Here is a 21,377-nt window from a genome sequence, read left to right on the forward strand (position 1 = left end):
CGAGCCATTCACCGGTTTGCGACAGCTGGGTATCGGGAAACGGGCACTGCTTTACGGCCGCAGCGCCGCCTTCCGGCTTCGTGCAGAGGTCGGCGAGGGGTGGCCGCCATCTTGTTGTACGGATAAAAAGTCAGCCGGGATGGCTTGTGGTGGATGGGGGCGGGTTTCTAGGCGGTAGTTGTGTGGGGGCGGCCATGTTGCAGTGCGGAACGCGGGCTGTGGAGTCCGGCGCGCCCAACTCCCAGAGGGAGAGAGCGGCCGGGGCCGCGGCAGCCGCTGTCTTCACGGTGCGTGTGCGCCTGCGGGCTCCTCTACGGCCCCCAGACACGTCTGCCCCGTGCCCCATCCTGCAGACATCAGTAGGAGACTCGGCTGATAACAAACCGTCGCTGTCGTGGCGATGTGGGGGAAGCCGCGCCCTGTGGCACCGCACCGCGGCGGGGGGTCAGCTGGGCTAGGGACAGCCGGGCCGGCGCGGGCCGGGGCCGGCACTGCTGCCAGCGAGCAGCCGCCGCTGCTGCAGTTGTGTGGAGGTACCTCCGTCCGTCGCTGCCCGGTGGCCTCTTTTGGTACCGTACAGTGAGCGGCAGCACTGGCTAAGGCACACCAGTCCCACAGACATCTGACTGCGCAGCTCACGGGGTGCTTCTAGGACCCTCTGCGCCGTCCGTCTTTGCCAGCACATACTTGTACCGCCCTTAAAAAACAAAACCAGGAAATAACCTAGTTTTTCTTCTTAATAGTTTACGCCTTTTTTCTAGTAGTTTTCCTGCTTGTGTACCAGTCTTGATGTTTCTGTATTTGCTAACATGTGAGTTGTTCGCTCAAGAATTAAAAGTGAGAACACCAAGACAGAATGGGGGCGAGGTCAGCTTCATAGTGGAGAACCAACGTTATCCAGGTACCTAAGGTATGTGCAGCTGGACAAGAAAGACTTGCAACAGGCAGAGAGACAGAAGTTTGCTGTAAGGTGCTTCAGAAAATGTGCGGTTGGGACACATAATTGCTACTATGCTTCTGAGCATGTTTTTTAATGATCCTTATCATTATGTAGATTTGTAGACCCTGAAAATGGTTTGCTTATCTTAATGGTGTTCGTGTGTGAAAGTGGGTGGAAGGTGCTTACCACTCAGGTTGTCAGGAACATACAACCACCACTTCTAACTGCAAGCATTTGCCCCATTGTGATTCTCCACCTCTGTCCTATTTTTCCTCTTAAATGATAGAACATGTAAGTGAACCAAAGGAAGATTTAAACATCTGTGCAGGTGTAAGATGACTGTCAAAGGTGCAGTTCACAAACCAACAGCATACCAGAAAAAGCTCATGACTAATATGATTTTAGTGAGCCAAATCCTTTGGTTACTTCTGCAGGTGATGTTTTACGTAATATTTACAAACCAGAGACATGTTATTAACTGGTAGAAAGAACAGAAGGGCTATTTGCTGTGTTTCGAAAGAGTCAGACACAAGGGCAGGTACAAAATCATCCTATTATATAGATGCCTTAAGAGTACAATTGGACAATTATAATGTAAAATGTCATTTCTCATTACTGCTCCTCAGTTAAGAAAACAGCAGTACTTCCTTCAACTTACTTGACCTATACTGAAGAATACTTTTAACACTGCTGAATGCACCGGAGTGCCGTTTGTTGTAGGGTTACCCTTCTCTAACCAAGGGGACTATATGGTAATGCTTGCCATGACATATTTACTGCCACTAAAGCACTTAAGTTCCTAAATTGTTACAAGGTAAATGTTAAAGCAGCTAATACTATAATAACTTCATACCAAAAAAAAAATAAAAGTCCCTTAATAAGTTTGCCTATAATTAAAAAAGAATCTGGCTATAAAAATTAATTACACCTACCTAGCATTTGGAGATTGTGCATGCTCTTGTGGTTTTCATCACTTTCTGAAGTGGTGCAGAACACCTGATCATTATCACTCAAGAGCTGTTTTTCTGTTCTCCAGTAGTCCAGCTCTACAGCATCTAGCAAGAAATTGTAGAAACTTTATTTACTTTGTCATTTCTTCTTAGAAGCAGGCAGGAGTATGTTCAGTAATCGTAAAATATAAACAAAAACTAACATAAGTATATAAAGTATATATATTGTTAATTATGGTAATTCTTTGTAATTTTCCTATTTTGGTTAAGATAGTAAATAATAATAGTCCAGTGAAAACTGCACATTTTAAAGATCCTGGATCATGTACGATACTAAAATGAAGTTCTTTCAAAAGATTTGTAATATTATATGTCTACTTCCTTTTTCCAAATTGGCATGTTAAGGACAGTTTAAAAGCAGTTCCGTTTTACTACATTTCTGTGTATTCATCTGTGGTAGGTGAACCTAAAAGTTATGAAATTTATTCATTGAGGTACTTTACTCCTGTGGAGCTGATGTTGTAAAATATATCCATAAAGACCAAAATATGCTTAAAGGCTATTTTAACATCTTCCTAAAATGTTTTTCATCATTTTATTGCACTTACCACTTGCATTTAAAACAAGCACTTTTAACACACAACATTCACTACAAAAAAAAAAAGTGGAAAAGATCTTACACCTAAGGTTTTAAGACCCACTTTTTGTGCACACCATCAATGGGGCAATGCCAGCAAGTCTCTAAATCAAGTAACATCCAGTTCAACAATGCTTGTTTCCTTTGTAGTGTCAGCAGTGATTTAGTTGTGGGAGTATTGTTGCAAGCATTTTAGTCTAACTGTGTGCTGGGTTTGATGTATGCCTGATACTCTTTCTGTAAAACATGAATCACCATAAATACTGTATTACTCTAAAAATAAGTTTAGTATTAATTGAAATATTTCTATGTAACTTCAAAAACTTCAGGATGAAAGTAACTTCTTATAAGCAAGAACTTGTATGCCTTTTTGTTAGAGCAAAGATTCTGTTAATATTTTGGCCTTCACCTACTTCAAAATAATGGATCTGGAACTGAATTAGAATGTTGTTTGGGTTTTTTAAAATCTGTTTTTCTACTCTGCAAATTCTCAGATTTTCTTGTCATCTATCTAACACTGCTGGTGAGAGAAGATACAATGTGAAAGGGGCAAGCGATATACAAAGAAACTAAAAAAACAAGTAAAATGAAATACAAGTTGCTCCAGCTTGCAAGTACAGAAAGAAAAGGATGTGAATAAGTGGGAGGTGGGGAGATAAGGGAAAGCAAAGATTTTTTTTTTTTTTTTTTTTTTTTTTAAAGCTCCAGAGCTCTCCAGGTGCAGTATAACACTTCTGAAACTCAGTTACTGAACACAAGGATTTTTAAAGCAACATAAGTTTGACCTCAACAAAAATCTGACCAAGTTCCTGACAGAGTTGCTATCAAGATAACTTGATCAAGTTCAAGAACTTCGGGAGGTGGAGAAAAACTGGAAGAGCCTTACATATTGCAGGTTACTCAGAATTAGTCCTTTGACTTGTGGTTGTTTTGAAATGCAGGCTTTAGCTAAATGCTATATGTAACATACTTTCTGCTGGCATACTTTCAGCTCTATTAGCATGCCAGCCAAGTTCCTTTATGATAGCATATGGTTGTAAGTTGTAGTTAATCAGAGATACTCATAGGAAAGTATGAGAAAGAAGACATCCTTTGTGTGACATGCTACAAGCTAAATGTAATCAACTGGTTTCAATATAGGGTTTACTTCATTGTAGTAAACTAATGACAAAGTAACTGGATTTGTACTTAGCATAAATCCTTAACTCCGTATCAACCACAGACCTTATTCATCTAAGACCCAAACAGTCCAAAAGTTGTATGAACTAGTACTCTCCAGCCAAATTAGTACTTCCTTTGTTTATGACCGACCCCCCCACCCCCCAAGTACAAGACCATCTGGAATTGTTTCATCAGCAGATACAAATGTATAAGCTTTTTTCAGTCTTAATAGAATTGTTTATAGTTGGGATAAAAGACACAAAATTAAGTTGATCAGAGACTTGTGAACAAGGGCATAACTAGAGTTAACTTATTTTTATCTGGTTATGGTTTAGCACATCTCCAATTAGAATACACAATGGACTTTTCATATCCTCCACAAGACTCTCAAACAATTTTCTCAAAAGACTTGTATAGATTTGATAAAGAGCAAGGATGATTTGCAGCAGATAAATGTATGCCAAGCCTTTGATCAGAGTTAAAATTCCAAAGCCATCTCCCCCACTGACTGTTTTGTCAGAGCAGCTGTAGATAACTTAGAGCAGTCAGGGAGGAAAAGGTACATAAACTGAACCAGTACAACAGAACAGTGACATTCTCTGCACCACCACTGTATCCTCAGGATGGAAGATTTCTTAGCTGCAGAAAGGCAGCCATAACAATTCTGGCAGATCATTCATGGTCTCTCACTTCCATAACCTGGAAAAAACACAGAAATCACAAGTCCATTAACATTCTGAAAACTTTAAGAAACCCTTTGTCATGGTTGAACCCCATGAGCAGGCAGCTCAGCACCACACAGGCCACTCACACTCCCTCCCTCCCTGTGGGATGGGGGAGCGAATTGGAAGGGCAAAAGTGAGAAAACTCGTGTGTTAAGAACAGTTTAATAGGTAAAGCAAAAGCTGCACGCTCAAGCTAAGCAAAATAAGGAATTCACTCACTACTTCCCATCGGCAGGCAGGTGTTTAGCTGTTTCCAGGAAAGCAGGGCTTCACCATGCTTAACAGTTACGTGGGACATCAGGTGCCGTAACTCGAGTATCCCACCTTCCTCCTTCTTCCCCGAGCTTGTATTGTTGAGCACAACATCATATAGTCCGAGGTCTGACCCCTTTGGTCTATTGGGGTCAGCAGTCCCAGCTGTGTCCCCTCCCAGCTTCTTGTGCACCCCCACTCTGCTCTCTGGCAGGGTGGCATGAGAAACAGAGAAGGCCTTGACACTGTGTAAGCACTGCTTAGTAGTAACTAAAGCATCCCTGTGTTATCAACAGTGTTTTGGCCACAAATCCAAAACATAGCACCATACCAGATACTCTGATGAAAATATACTCTATCTCAGCCAAAACCAGTACATCTTCCCATTTCAGGGTAGTTCCAGTATTTCACTGAACTCAAAGAAACATAGAAATTCACTCTAAAATCTAGTGTTAGCTCCTCATCCTTATAGTTTCAGCAGGCTGCCCAAGGTAACAAAACTGGAAAGAATTTAGGTGGTATCTGATTTGCACAGCAAAGACAGCAATAGGAAGTTAGCAGAACTGTGATATCCCTGTGTATGTTTTAATTAGACCTCCTGATTATCTTCCTTATATAGTTAAGGCATATTACCTAGTGCAACACTTCAAACAATTTCATTTAACAGCTACAGAGGAAAAAAAATACTAGCAGACAGTATTTACATGAAGTCTATACTAGTGTTACCTCAAATATTTTCAAGTTGTAAAACTCACCTGTTAAATGCTTTGCCCAGAAATAAATATATTCATCTAGGTCTTTAGTCTGCATATACTGAGGCAGACCAAAACTGTCAGTAAATAATGCATTAAATACTTTGAAATACTTAGAGAAGCTTTCAAAAACAATTATTAATCTAGAAGCATAAAGAATGAGTTATAAGGTATCAATATCCTAGTGTTCATAGTGAGAAATCATATGAAGTCATGTGTTTAGATATTTTGAAGATTAGAATAGCAATTTTCTACCAGTGGATTTTGGCCAGCTCTTGGTGTGAAAAAAAAAGGTGCTCTGCTTGGTCTGCTGTAGCATTTTTTTAAACATAGTCTTAGCATTTAAGATTCAGTACTAGCCTTTTGAGTCACATCTTGTCTGAAAACTGTTCAATTGTAATTATATTCCTTTTTGTAACAGAGGTTAGCTAGAGCTGTACTCATGACTCTGTCTAGAAACACAGTGAAAACCAGTAGTTCTAGCCAAGAAGGTAAAATACGTAAGAAAACCATAGAATAAAATCAATCATATTTTCAGTTGTTTTATGGGAAAAATAATTGTCCAAGTTGTATTTTTTTTAATAACAAATATCAGGGAAAACCACACATTGTATTTTAAAGTAGCTGGTAGAGATTATTCCAATCCAGGCTGATAAAGCCTGGAAAAATATGAAGTTTCTTAGAGCCATCCATTATACAATTTACAGTCAAGTTTACTATTGAGGAATGGGATAATGATTAGTTTCCATGTTTCATCGTATCTGCACACTTGTGGCTGTGATAGTGTGTATTCTTTTAGCTAGAAATTTCAAAATCCATCTTCTACAGAGGGACAACCAGCTCAAAAATAGAAGTTTACCTCAGCTATCTATCTATACATGCAAGACAGATGCATAAAAGCTTTACTAGATCTCCCAGTACAATTAGTCTCAAACAAATGGTAACATAGGTGCACCAAGCAGTTGTCCAGACTTAATTGAACTGGAGCATTAGAACACAACCTGTGTTTCATGTATTCACGGTAATCACATCTGAGGTTGTATAGGCAAATTTATTAGCAATGCTTAGAAGTACTGTTAACTTGTTCTTAAAACATATATCAACAAGTACATATAATAAAACCAGGTAGTATTACCTGCATGCTAAATGAAGAAGCCTGCACTAAGGCAGGTTTAGTGCAAGGCTCTATGCACAATAGTGCTCATTTATTTACTAGTCCCTATATAGACAGCCTGGGAGAGGGATGACTGGGTCAGTACTCTCTACCTGTCTGAAAAAAAACATCTGGAGTTGCAGGTCTGTTAGAAAAGCAATGAAGTGTGTCTGTCCACTGCTGCAACACTATTGTAAGACAAAAATTATCTATCCTGGCACTTCAGCCTATCTACTATATTCCCATACTAATATACAAGGGGAGTTAACAGTCTAAGAAAAAACTCCTAGTTAAAGTCCTGCCACTTACCCTCTATTGAGTATTATAGAAATAAGTCTATTGGCTAAAGTCAGAATTAGCATGTTGATAAAATATGGGCTTAGTATTCAATAGTTAAGGCTTGACATTTTTGTCCATACTGGTAAAAAGTAGGTTCCCTAAATCTTTATCCTACCTAGACTTCTCAACTCAGAACTTGCTAAATGAATTAAACCAAGATTTGAAGTATTATCACCCTCTAAAAATCTACATGAAAAAGAAATCTAAGCTTGGAGTAAACCCAAGATCTTTAAGCCAGCAACTTTATGAAGTCATGCCAGACAACATGTTTTGGCATCTGCATGGTAGCAGGGAAGAACTGTTTGAAGCTGGAGCTTGTGAAACTGGTTACCAAGAAACAGCAGCTTTACATCAGGTCTGAAGTTTATTCTATTTAGGTTTTTACTTTTATTTAAAAAGCAGATCACTGAACTATTTTTACTTTGCATAGTTTTAGTTCATCCTTAGATATACCAGTCAGGCTTTTGCACTAGCTACTGGAATACACTAAAGTACTTCCTCACTGCTAAAACAAACTATTGAAGCTTTTGAAAGTAGAGAGCACTAGGGACCCACAGTCTTACTAGTTCATACTTCCATTTTAAACATTGAAACACTATAGTATTTGACATGCTGCAGCTTAGACAAGGACACACATCATGGCTTTTCTGTTCTCAGGCCACAAGCGATTGCTGAAGACTGGTCAACAGGTAGGCTATTAGCTGTAAGAAAGGAATTTCATAAATACTTCCTTGCATTTGTATTCAGGTTTGATTTAAATACAAGCAGCAGGCTCCAACTACAAATACTAAGTTCCTCAGCAGTTCTTCTGAAAGGAGAAGATTACTTGCATTAGTCTGATTCAAGTCTCATGGGGGAGGGAAGCCATATACAATTGTGTTTGACAAGGGTCAATTTTAACTTTAAAATATACTGCAGCTGAATAAGTGTGAACCAATCCTTCAGTGACTGTTTTGAAGTTTAAGAATTTCAACTACATTGCTACTGAAGGCCAGGTGATGTGGCAAAGCTACATTTTGACAGGATATACATTTAAAATAAGCAGTCCTAATGAAGTATGTAGCAATTCACTTCTAATTTCTTGACCTGGTTAAAAAGAAAAGCAAGTTTGTAACTAAATCAATTTATTTTGATCAAGGAAACACTCTTGAGAATGACATCAAGCAAAAACTAAACAAATAAGTACCCTCACTTAAACTATACTGTTTACCCTGCATTACTGAAACTTGAAGACCAGTTCTATGTAATAATATGCAGGTATACCCCACGTCAGGAATAAACTCAGTTTGATATATTTTAAAAATAAAGACCACTGGCAAGATTAATACTAAAATGCATATTAACTTCTTTTATTGAGGCACAACAAGGCATTGTGAATAGCCCATACTTGAGGCAATCAATAGTGTAGTAAGCTGGACATTAATACAGTTTAGGGTAAGTGCAAACAATATACATTCACAGCTTTACTAGCAAGGCTACATCACAACTGATAAAGTGCCAAATTAGTGCTGATTCAGTACCCCAAATCCATGATTTCACCTTGCACAACAGGACCATCATTTCCCCCAATAATGGAACCACATATCTTCTATAAAGTCAGTAGTAAGTGCAAAGCTAGTCCCACCCCCCTCCACCAAAGTGTTTGGAGCAGCTTTTTTGTAAACATCGCACTGGATTTTAGTCCTGATAAAGGAGGTATCCCGAAAAGGTGGAGTATTTCCAGCTACTTCCATAGATGGCTCCCCGATGCAGACGCAACCAGATCTGATCTCCCTGGAACAGCTGCAGGACTGCATGATTACTAGCTGTTTCATGATCAGGAGCCCCATCATTTGCATATGCTGACACTAGGACCTCTTCATTCTTCATGAGATTCACATATAGGGGAACATTTACAGCCAGTTTCAGCATGTGGAAGATGAAGACATATGTACCATTCACTGGACAGTTGAATCTACCAAGCTGGATATCAAAAGTTTCTCCAAGGTTGTTCAGTAAGAGATCAAACACAATTGGCTGGTCTAGAGTTCCAGGGGCCAGGTTGGATGTTCTAGCGGCAGAGAAGGCAACTCTCATCTGCTGTGGGAGGGGGTAGACATGCACTGGTAGTATGGTGGCAGCTTGGCTTGTCACTGGCATATCAACAGGGGTGATGCTGCGGGAGTCTCCCTGCCCAGAGTCCCCACTGTTAAAGGTTTCATTGTCTCGTTCTGGACTGCTCACCTGAGAGGAGTCACTCCACCCTGCTGTTAAAGATCATTAGCAATGATAAATAAGTATAACAGAATCATACCCATAAACCTGCAGGCATAATCTTATGCAGCAAGTATATGGGCTTTGCAACAGATTTGCCTTTCAGCTACATCAAGTTGTCAAAGGACCCCAGTGAGAACAGAACTTGGAAGCTGTTTTACGTTCATCACACTTGCATTCAGCAAGATGGGCCATAATTTAACTACAAGAAAACACTTTTCATACTTTTAAGTAGAAGAGGGCAGTAGCATACAATAGTTCTAGCTTTTGTATTTGCCACATACGTATACCAGCATAAAACACATATGCTAATTTCTCAGTGGGGATGAAGAGCGATTTCTGAAAAAATTGACAGAATTACCAAGATTCAGGTAGTCATTTAGTCACCTTCAAGATCTGAATTTGCACTTCAAGTAAGTTACCTCAATACTGTTCTTCTGGAGTTGCATCCCAAGTCAGTCATATCAACTTATGATAATAGAATATTTTAAGTCTGAAGAACTAGAATTGTTTAAGCTTTTTGCATCCCACTCCCCAAAATAAAGCAGTTTATCTTTTCAAATATTCAAGTCAAAAGGGTCTAGAATGGAAACACTGATAGATCTGAGAAACTTAGACCAGTCATGCTCAAGTTGCAAACTACTGTTATTTCCACTGGAACACTTTAATGTATCCACTAAATCTCAGTAAAATTACTGTATCTTTATGCTGAGTCTTTCTGTCAACTGTTTACTCAATCCCTTATTTAATTCTCTTCCTCTGAAGTATATTCTATGAGTCCTTCCTCAGATTGAGGTATTACCTGCTTCATCCTAAAATTTTCCTATGATATGTCATAATTCCCCTTTATTCAAGGCAGCAATCTCTAGTTACTATTCATCTCACTTCTTACCTATAGAATTGTAAGTCCAGCTTTCTCCAGCACATACACAGCAGGATTAAATCATCTTGTTTACAACTTCTCAAAATACATGCTATTCATGATTGGATTCAAACAGCTAGTCTTATGTTTTTCTTTAGGTTTTGTACTCCAGCATGGAAGTACAGAGTAAAGCTGTATTCCCAAAAAATTTTTCATAGAAAAAGTTATCTTACAAAGTTTCTGGGATCTGATAGCTTACCTAGAATCAGGGAAGACCATGCAATTAAGGGAAGAAGCTAAATGCAACACTAGAACTACCCTCTGTGTGTTTTCCTAGTCAGTTAATTTGTGAAGAAAGTTCAGTAAGGTACCATTATGTCAGAACTTAGACATGTGAAGACACCAAATTGAGAACTGTGAAATGAAGTCTGCTGTTAAACTTCCATATAGCTTGGTTAATTTATACCAAGCTTGATCTGTTTGAACGGTGACAATACACTTTCTCACTTCTCAGTAACATTCCACTTCATCTGCTACACCCAAGCACATGTATATACCACTGGGAACCTGATGTTTGCCTTACCTCTTGAATTTGCTCGAGGACCACTAGTTATCCCACCTCGTTTATAGCACTGCTGGTAATTAACATCCTAAAAGAGAACAGAAGTATTAGGAAGATGGCTACAAGCAAATCTGAGAACAAGTGGGTCTAGCAGAAACAATGGAGTTCAGAATTAAGATGTAGATAAACAGCCTTATTTATGGAAAAATCTACTTTTACAGTAGCTTGTATGACATTAAAGAGCTATTTCAATGCTTGTTCTATCAAGTTAGTTTCTTAAATATAAGCTCAGTTCAGTTCATTATGCAATACTTTAAATCTCAGGTCTGTTAGAAGTCCTTGATTCTGTAAAGAAGAATATATTTCATTTCAAAGCTGAAGATCCTTCTCCCACCAGGAACCTTTAGACTTTTTTTGTACTTTTTTGCCTAAGCACATTCTTAGTCCATTTAGGAGTTCATTATTTTATGCTACAGAAGCACTGAGTACCATCTTTAAAATCCATAGAAAATACTCATTATACCACTTTTGCCATCTGTTTGCATTTCAGAGATTCCCTTCAGACTAAGATCAACCTATCTTACAGAGATGTTATCCATCTGAACTGACATCAACTGCTGTCTACTGTTCCAAAAAAGGGTTTTGTCTAGGAAACAAAACCAATCTCCAGCTTGTAAGGAATAGTTCACCTGTTAAGATAATGAAAAGCTACAGTATTAGAAGACTTAACTCCTGTATACAATGCTCAAAAGGCTACTGGAAACAAAGTTAATACTTACCCTCTGTGAATATGGCATTCCAGCATAATCTCTACCAGGGAACTGCAGCTGGCCATAGTTGCCATTACCTATTGAAGGTGAGCCTCTGTAAGCATCAAAACCTGTCCAAATAAAGTCAGTTACTAAATATCTTTTATTGTTTGTTCATTAAATTATGCAATTACACTTCTATTCCTTAGTTTAGAATTTGGACCAGTGTCTCACTACTATAAAGAATGCATCTCATTAGCTACTCAGAACTACCCACTGTTGATATATCTAAATTACATGTTTAAAAGTATTAACAGACCTCAATTGCCTATGATACTAATGAGACTTCATGGAACAGCTGAAAAACTTGCTAGACTCAGAGGCAGGATTTAACATAGAATTAAGAAACACTTTTGCTATTACTGTTACATGTTTAGGTGTTACTATAATATTTAGCCTCTTTAGCTATATTAGATCAACTACCAAAGAGGAATTGGAAGCAATTTTGTATGAGATACTACCAAACCCTAACTGCTGTTAGGTTAGAACTATACAACTCATTGTCTGGTATGTGTTCCTATAAGGTATTGAGCAAAGCCCAATAACTGAAACAACTATCACAGACTAAGTGCCCTTTCACTTCAGAGTGGAGTAGGCCACAGCTACCAACAACCTTAAGTTAGTATCTGCTTGAAGTCAGCTGAAGCTTTCTATAGTACTTCAGCTAGCAGCAGAATAGCAACTGATTTGCAGAGACCAAAGGATTGTCCTCTTAAAACTCTTCAGTTTTTTTATTAAACCAGAAGCACCCTCCACTAACCCAGAACATTTCCCCCCCCCGCAATCCTGGTTTCTGCCAGTAATATTAAAGACAGAAGTGCTAAGCAGAGAGTACCTTGTTTTGGGCAAATACCACAAGTAACACATGAAGAGGAAATACCCACCCAGAATGTTAGCAAGGTAGATGCCAAGACAAAGAACGAAAGAATAGAGGGGGTAAAAAATTAAGAACAGTAAATGAAATAGCAAGAAAAGTCTACACAGTTAAGTAACTGAATAACCTATTAGTGAAATTTTCTACTTTCATAATTCAAATGGCCATGAAATTGCTCTGCCAGTTCACCTGACACCCAAAGTACAGGGACTACAAATAAAAGTCAATGAACTTGCTTAAATTCTACAACAGAAGACCCTTTATCTGCACATTGCTCTTGAAGTCCTGTTTTCAGAAGTTTCACATGTAGAAACTAAATTTAATACCATATTGTGTTAAATCCTGTTCTAGTGTTACTACATCAGGTTTTTTCCTAAGGTGGTAGTAAATACAGACATACCTTTATACCCACCAGGGGAACGGTATGAATTAGCCAGTGACCTTCCACCTCTAGCCGATCCTCTGACAGACCCACGACTGTTAATGTAAGGCTGGGGGGGTCTGGGAATAACATTAGTCTGTGCTGGATAAAAGGCAAGGCTACCATTGCTAACAGGAACAGCTCCATCAGGTTGATAATTCACTGCTTAAAAGAGAAGGCACAGATGAATTCAGAGCTTTTATAACTGTAATAACTTACCACACCTAGAGAAGCAAGGGCAGTATTAGGAGGTTCAGAGACTGATTAAAATGCTCTGAATATCCTGTTCTGCCCCTTCATTACTTCAAATAAATGAGGATCCTCCCTTTTGTTCTGTAGACTAATGCTTGCTAAAGCACGCTGTAGACAGTCCAGGCTGTCAGCATAGGCCTCTAATGTATTCAACAAGATTCAGTTGCATGGGCCAGAACATGCTTGCCAGCAGCATCAAGAAAATAACCAAACTAGAATAAAACTAAGTAACACCTGATTAAGATTTTTCACTTTGAACCAACACTGTTCTACTAGCAAGACTTCAGTGGTCTATCTGATAAACTAGGTCATCTCAGCATTGACATCCTTCCAAGTGAGACAAACTCAATCTTATTTAGATAGCAATAAGACAACTGTGGAAAGCTAGATATTTGGGTTCAGTCTCTTCAGACTTTCCTACCACATGTTACTGCGCGGTTAAACCCCAAGCAACAGGTATCCAGGAATGCTTTTCACTCACAGGGTGGCTGAGTTGTTAGCTTTAAATACAGGCCTTGCAACCATGAATGTGTTTCCACATGCTTTATAACAATCTAGAAAGCTTAAAACTGATCCAGAATGACAGTCTAAACCCTTTTCTGAAGTCCTTGCAGAGCCACTGCACAAGATTAATCCAAAGATTGTGAAGCTTCATCAAATAACTGTATAGAAGGCTGATCACCTGTAGCCTGTGATAAGAAGGAGCATTCAAGCTAAGCATGCTTTCCTGACTGCTATACTTAGGAGTTCTTCATATGTCTCACTGACTTCACACAGTCTATTTCTAGTATAATTCCTATGAAGATTCCTCTGGCAGAAGTTAAGTGTTCTTGAGTCATTTGATAGTCTTCTAAATCCAGATGCCTAGTTGTCAGCTTCCTTTCATCCTGGAACCCATTACAGCCATATTTGGGCCTAGTTTAATTTCAAATTTAGTGTCAGCCATATAAATTCACCTGGTACAATATCTAAATGTTAAGCAGGTCAGTTCTGCATTGAATAAGGCAGCTCAAGAGTCCACTTAGATTTCTAGTATTCCTCAGGTCAGACTGAAAACTTACCCTAACTTTATTTAGCAGTCAGCATCAGACCCACCAGTGACCAAATTAGTGGTTCCAAATAAGTATTTCATCATTGCTTCAATTCCAAGCAAACAATTGTTTGAATGACAATTTCCCACCTACTGGAAATTCACACAGGTAAGTGACACTGTCCATGCAACTAGTATAGAAACTGGTTTGAAGCAGCCTCTCACCCTGCTAGCCATTCTGAAGTTAAGCTTACATACTATACCATCAACTAGATTAGAGCTGATAACCTGAATGTTAACTGGTACTACATAACAGTGTTTAAGAATTTCACTAAGAACAACTCACAGCACATGTTAATTAAAATACTACTGTAACCTGAAGACCTTTAAAGACTACTTGAAATACAGATACAAGTTCAGTTCTCACCTGAAGACAGAGATTCTTGTGAAAGAGAGGTTTGTTCTGCAACATGAGAAGATTGCAACTGGCATTGAGGAGGAGTCTGTGTACTTGCTGTAGAGAAACTCTGGTTATATCCTGCTGAATATGAAGAATCCTCTTTAGTTTCCTGGTCTTTACGCGGAGGCAGTGGTGCATTCACTTTAAATACCTACAACATATTTCAAGACAAGTGCTTAACACTACCAGCTGAAATCTCTGCCTAATGCCACCACCCTGCCATGCCATTATTTAAATCCACATACCTAGATCAGTTTTTAGGACAACTGTTTCTTAGAAATAATCAAGAACACTGTACTTCAATCCATCCTTTTCTCTCTCTAGTAAACTTCTAGAACTTAATCCAGTTTACATAGCTACTACCCAAGAAACACAGCTTGACTGACCATAGCTATTACACAATAAACTATTCTGCTTCTACAGGAAATCCACTGACTATCTGTCCTACAACGTTTGACTGTCTGAGACAGCCTATAATGAGATATTCACATCTGGGTGAATATCTTGGTTCTTTATACATGTCTTGAAACCTGATGCAACACTACTATCCACTTAATAGCATATTAGACATCTTAACCCCCTTGCTAAACTAAGCCTCAACTCTCCTACTGGTTTTATGTTCCCTCAGCAAACATGTAACCTAGATAACTGTCTTGCAATTCAAATTTTAATGTTATAGACTGGGCAGTAGGGTGGTGTGCTGGTATTACTGTTAAATCTAATGAAGAGTACAGTGATGCCAGTGACTGTATTGCTTGATAACCAATAACCTAAAATTACCAGAACTGATGTTGTCAAGAGTGACAACCAGTATCAAGATCAAGTAAGAAAGTCTATTTTGAGTAAAAGAATCTAAATTTCACATAGAGCTGTCAACAGTACTGGTACTGAACCTAGGGATGTATTTGACCATTTTCCAAGACTATAAACTGTCTGAAGACAGACAAGGTCAAAACTACAGATAGAGGCAAGGAAGAGTTTCACAGCTTCACAGTTCTTATTTGAAGCAGCCTGTATACTTAAAGTGAGAATGAACACCTTTCCCAGGGTCAAGAAATCAAGTACTTCCCCCTAAGAGGGAGCCAGCACAGAAACCGCTCATGAAGTATTGAGTATAAGTTTTGAACCATTATAAAATAGATTTTTTTTTAACCTTACTAGATGAAATGATCGAAGCGATCCAAAGCAATCCTCTTTCTAAAAGAAATTTGAGGATGCTATGCAGTCAGGCTGTCAACATCCACATCCTAGAGTATTTATATCAGTGGTCTACTTTTTCCTATAGTGAGGGTTACAAATGGAAGGCTAATAAAGGACTAGGGCTACAGGTAGGATCTGCCTTTAAGCTTCCATAAGCACAATGGCAGCAACAGGATGTTTAAACATCTGAGGACATGTAATCAGATGCTTCCATTACTGTCACTATACTACCACTATTTGGCAAGGAACCACCTGACTCCTGGCTATCTACCAAAATCCAATGGCTGTGTTTTCCTGGCAGCAATAAGAATCTAAACAGTGCAGGGAAAAAAACCCTGCACTGCAAAAAGACTACCACTAAAAAAGGAATTAAGATCTTAGCAATTTAGTGGCAGTTCTTTGCCAGTTTGACCCAAAAATGCTTAGAGAAACCTTGAATATTTAACATCTCTGAAAACACCACAGCATTAATTCAAGTGAACTTTCAGGGGTACCATTATGATCAAAAGCATGTGAACACAGACACTAGGTTCAGATAAAATCAGAATGACTGAGACTAAGACCCCATATTTATATCATGACAGATGCTTATCTTCTAGACTGGGTCCCCAAAAAGACTCGATTCGTTGGTCATACCATACTGATATTTCTCTACTTCCATAAAAAAAAAAATCACCACTTAGTATAACTTAAATCTGGCTTAGAAAAAACCACCTCCTTATCACCACATGCCTTATTTATAATGTATATCAAAATTCTCTACCTCTGAAGAAAGTTCTACAAAAGAACCTCTTCTACAAATACAGAAAACCAAGGAGAAAGTTATGGTAGTGATTTACTACAGACCACAGCAGGATGTCAGGTGTTTTAGTCATTCATACCTGTGTTTTGAAAGGCTATTAGCTACCTTCTTCCACTAAATCCTACTACATATGTCTCAATACTACAAGATGTAGATTGTCCAGCAATTTGTGGAACTGTACTGGTACATTTGTTGAAATGAAGAAAGCCTTTAGAGAATATCAGTTACCTCTTTAAGCATGCTTTTGAGCAAGAATATTAAATGATGGTTTCTATCATCTTCTGGAAGTAGAGGAGTAAATAAAATCAAGTACAGGGAAGGGAACATTAAAAACTAAATGGAGATTCTTCCTCCAAATCCCTCTAACCTTGCACTGCAGATTACCAGACAGTAGCAGTGTTAGTAATGTTAGATAACATTAGTAATGATGTATGGCCTGAAAAAATAGTATCCATTTGCAAGAAACACACTCAGACTGTGTGGACTATTCCCTAGACATCTATATTGGCTACTACTCATTAACAAGATGAGATAATGAGCTACACCAATCTATATCAAGGATACATTTTCCATTATTCCAGTGGACTGAGTTTTTATCCCACCAACGCAAACAGTTTAAAAAGTAGCAAGGCAGGTTCAAGCTTCAAGAAGGCTTTTAGTCCCAATAGCTATATACTCCAGGATTCTCTCTCCCCTCTGCAATCTTTATTGTTTGAAATATATACATAAGAGCAGTTTAAGTACAGTCAACTCTACCTTGGGGCACAGCTATAAATCTGTTTTTTTCAGGTCTGACTTCACCCTCAGTTCCTTGAGGCCACTAAGGTGTCCCAGTAATAGATTTTGGGACTATACAGAGCAAAGCCAGGATGTCTGTTCTTGGATGATGTGTTCTGATGGCATTGGAGAAGCAGAGTTCTAATCTAGGTTTTTAACATTAACACATCAAAATGATCTCTCAAGTTCTGTACTGTATCAAGAGGAGCCAGTTCCCCAGTATTGGACTAAGTTATTAGCGTTATTGTCAATTATTCTTCTGTGGCCTCAAGCTACACACTTACAGTCTGCATAGCCTGAAAGGGAGCTGCTGTTATTGTGACAGAACTGCTACTTGCTGGAGGAGATTGAAAGCTTTGCACTGGTGGTACTGGCGACATGGAGGTGCTTGAAGTAGGCAATGGTGACTGTGGCTCACTTGGGAGGGGAATAGTTGCCTGAGGGAAGAACAAATGTAATGAGAGGTCACTTGATAGTTATCAGGCAGTAACAGAAGCAGTTAATTTGTTCTAAAGCCTAGACTGACAGAAGTCAGCAGTTTCTACAGGATGACATTTGGACATAGTAGAGCTACAAAATAGCTTTTGCTTACAATTTCAAATCTTGCTGTGCATCCTCAGCAAACAGTACTTCTATTGCAGTCTCTGCTGATTAAGTGAAATGTGCCTATGAGCTACTATACATACCACTCATTGTAATAATTTCACAATAAAGAGACATTAGGTATTTTTCCCCACGGCTAAGGAAACAAAATGCCTTCTGTTCCATTTATTGGAAGATGATTCTCTGACTCATATCAAAAGTGACTTATCTTTTCCAGAGGAACCAGGAAGTTTAGGAGGTTTGACTTTTCCCTCCTAACTTAACCAGTTATGTTTCAGATTAGAAATAATGCTGTGTTGTCCAGACAAAGTATTAACCAGCATTAAAAAAGTCTCATCTGTGCAGACAGCAAAATTGAGTGTTGATTTAGAATACCAATATTTATAGGAATCAGAAATGAAAAGGAACATAATGCTCTAGACGCATTTCAGCAACCAATATATTTACCTTACCTGTATTTGTAATAGCTCACCTGGGCAATTTCAATCTTTTTAGGTATCAGTGGCTCAGAAATACGTGAGCTTGCCTGATACAGTGGCTGGGAAGTATATTTCTCAGTCTCTTGAGAAAGTGATGCTGATGCCTGGAAGAAGCCATATATGCACCTGCTATTAGAAGTATTGCAGAAAACACAAAGTTCTGGTAGAGCTATGAAATACCAGTGCATAATTTGAAACAAGTTGATTTTGAATGACCATTAGTACAAAGTAAATGTGCTAAATAGTCATCTTAAGCAAAAGCTTCAAGTAATTATTCAGACTTAGATTACACGTCTTACACGAGGTTTTACAACTAGCCCTGCAAAGTCAGATAATTTTAAGAACTGTAAATTGCTTCAAGCAGTTATTTACTATGAAGTCTGACACATCTGTCTCATTGAATTAAATGCAAAGACATGTCTGATGTTAAGCTTCTAGTAAGCTCTGTTGAACAAGGCTTCAAGCCAAACTTTGGTTTGCTTTTGCAAAACATGCATGTTCTATATAGTTAGCTCACACTTGTAATGCTGAGTTTAAGAGTTGCTTATACTTAGATACACAGTATAGTGCTAAGGACTACTGGTGCCATTCTCACCATGTTTATCATCACTGGTACATCAGACAGAACTGGTATGCACTTGCATACCAGGAGAGTGCACTGTAACCATGGAGTGTATCTGTAGTTGTGCTGGAACCAAACAAAGCTTATCTACTGCTTTCCATGAGAAGCAGGACTGGAAAAGAAAGACACCCCCCTTCAAGCCTCAGGGACTAGAGATAATACTGAACACAAGCAACCTTAATTCCAAACAATGCTTGCAAAAAACCTCAGAACATTCCACTAAATCAGACGTTCTACGTTATAGCACAGCACAAGTCTTCTGGATGCATATTAAACAAAATTTAATTATTGTCAGCACAAGTAGTCTTATGACATTGTAGACATTGTAGGAGTGAGAGGTGGTGTCAAGACCAGTCCAGAACTGCCAATTCGAGGCAGCAAGACTAATATCCCTGTAGAAACTGTTATATTCAACTATATAGTATATTAAGGAATAGTGTGCTACATGCATAGTATTACTGATAGCATGTACATCAGCAAAACATTTAAAAAGCATGAACATTTCCCCAATATAATCTGCATACACCGTATTAGGGTCCAATAGGGAGAAAGAGCCAGCTGTGTTCTGAACACAGCAACACTGAGCAAGAGATCTTTAAGACAGTGATCTGAAAAATTGAAACATTTTCAGCTCTAAGCAATAATTGAATGCTAGTTGAAGATTTAACTACATAAACACAGTTAAGAAAGCAAAGCTTGAGGTCTTGGCTGAACATCAGAAAGTCAGATTCCCAGTATTTCTTCAGTTAGCGCTTAAGAACACATCTGTCTTCAGCTTACACAGAAGTCTATTTTCATGACAATATCCACCCTGATTTATGCATCCTCTATGTTGTCATGAGAGGGAGTACTCTACACTAACCAAAGCAAATATTTATGTCACTCGTGTTCCCACAAGAATAGGCACCACACTTTCTAGCCTGTGTTTTTCACCCCACACCCTTCCCATTTCAAGAGGCAGACTGCTCACTTCGCATTCATGCAGTATTAGGAAGACTTGCAAGTATGATAAGTTTTCAAGAATGTACTGCTGTTACTTGCATTCTGTCCCTGTATGTTGTCCAAGCATAGTTATTCAGGAGAGGCCCTACCACAGCTTTCTGTTCAGGCTAGCTGTCACACAGATCTTTGAATGCCAGTGAACTCCAGGATATATTACCTGTGGTGTCTGTGGTGCCACCAAGTCTTCAGTTTCAGAGCCAGAAAGTGTCTGATCAGCAGATGCTAAGGAAGTATTTGAACCATGCAGTGCCATGGATGAAGCAGCAGCCTTTCAAAGAAGAGAAAACAGATAAGGTTTTGAAAATATTATCTTAAATGTTTGGTTTCACTGAAACTCACACTCCAGGCATTTCCAAGTAAAGCTCAGAATGAGGCAGGAGCTGAAATGCTTTGATTAGGCTAAGTTTCTTTGGAATTCTTAGTGGCAAGGAAACATTTAAAAGCCAAAGTAGCAAGACATGCAAGCACAGAAAGTGAATTTAAGGTTCACTTAACCATGGCTGCCAAAACTTGAGACATTGTGTCTTTGGCCTAAATGAAAATCTCAACAATGAATACATGAACCATCTAGGAAAGAAGCAGCATGTTCTTCTTCACACAGCTATTAGCTATGAGTTGAATTTATGGGTTAAATATTCCAGCTATTTCAGCATGTCTTGAACATATTTTTACTTGTAAAAAATTCAAACAGTTTTTGTTACTTTTCAAGGACAGCAGCCAACTTCATCAGCATTTGAGTTATCTTAAGACTTGCAAGCTACTACATTATACGAGATTTGTTGTTACAAAACTACTGACAATAAGAAAGACAAAGTACTAAGTCTATTCTAGTGAATAACCTCTATGTCATTCCTTGGCTACTGCTCTGCCTCTTCAAGGCAATCCTAACTTCAACTTACTTGAAGAGGCTGTTGAAGAAAATCACTCTGACTTGGCAGTTTCTGTTCTTTTGGAACTGTAAAAGAATGCATTAAGCAACATTTACTTTTAAATTCAAGCACTACATATAGTTTCAGTGTGCAGTTCAACTTTTAAAAACATTTGATATATGAAGATGCACACTTTTTAGTGTGTGCACTGCAGCAAATATTTAGATTTAGCATCAGTAAGCTACACCCAATTGAAAACCTCAGGGGTATTCATAAAAGAGGACAGGTATTCAATGATAAAAATATTTCTACCACAAGAGATACCCATTTTCTAGTTTTAAAAAAGCAACTGAATATTTAATAAACTGGGTAATTTGTATTAAGGCCCAAAATCCTTCCACAGTTTAACATGGCCCATTGTAGAAAGCTATAGTTTTCTAACTGCTCTTTATCCTGAACTCGCACAGCTTATGTCTACATACACCACATCTAGACAAGTTTGTTACACAGATACAGCATGTCAGTTCTGCAGCTGGGGTCAGATGGACATGCCAGTCAGTGATTACACAAGCATTCCATTTCCAGGCAGAT

The 21,377-nt window shown here is 38.6% G+C and overlaps 1 protein-coding gene across 3 annotated transcripts in view; it reads right to left on the bottom strand.

Moving 5' to 3' along the window:
* Positions 1–8,237: 8,237 nt before the first annotated feature.
* The window catches only part of CAPRIN2 (caprin family member 2), a 32,789-nt gene continuing 19,649 nt past the window's right edge, over positions 8,238–21,377 (bottom strand). For 2 of the 3 annotated variants that reach the window (XM_026868210.1, XM_026868208.1), the window contains 9 exons: positions 20,817–20,872; positions 20,075–20,185; positions 18,287–18,397; positions 17,496–17,648; positions 14,400–14,583; positions 12,670–12,855; positions 11,366–11,466; positions 10,608–10,674; positions 8,238–9,155 (listed from right to left, as the gene is read on the bottom strand). In XM_026868210.1, the coding sequence (XP_026724011.1) occupies positions 8,587–9,155; positions 10,608–10,674; positions 11,366–11,466; positions 12,670–12,855; positions 14,400–14,583; positions 17,496–17,648; positions 18,287–18,397; positions 20,075–20,185; positions 20,817–20,872 (1,538 nt within the window). In that variant the 3' untranslated portion in view covers positions 8,238–8,586. The remainder of the gene's footprint in view (positions 9,156–10,607; positions 10,675–11,365; positions 11,467–12,669; positions 12,856–14,399; positions 14,584–17,495; positions 17,649–18,286; positions 18,398–20,074; positions 20,186–20,816; positions 20,873–21,377) is intronic. The other variant, XM_026868209.1, reaches the window with a different exon arrangement.

This window comes from Athene cunicularia (assembly GCF_003259725.1).
Source record: "Athene cunicularia isolate RWA chromosome 1 unlocalized genomic scaffold, athCun1 chr1_part2, whole genome shotgun sequence".
Taxonomy (NCBI): Eukaryota; Metazoa; Chordata; class Aves; order Strigiformes; family Strigidae; genus Athene; species Athene cunicularia.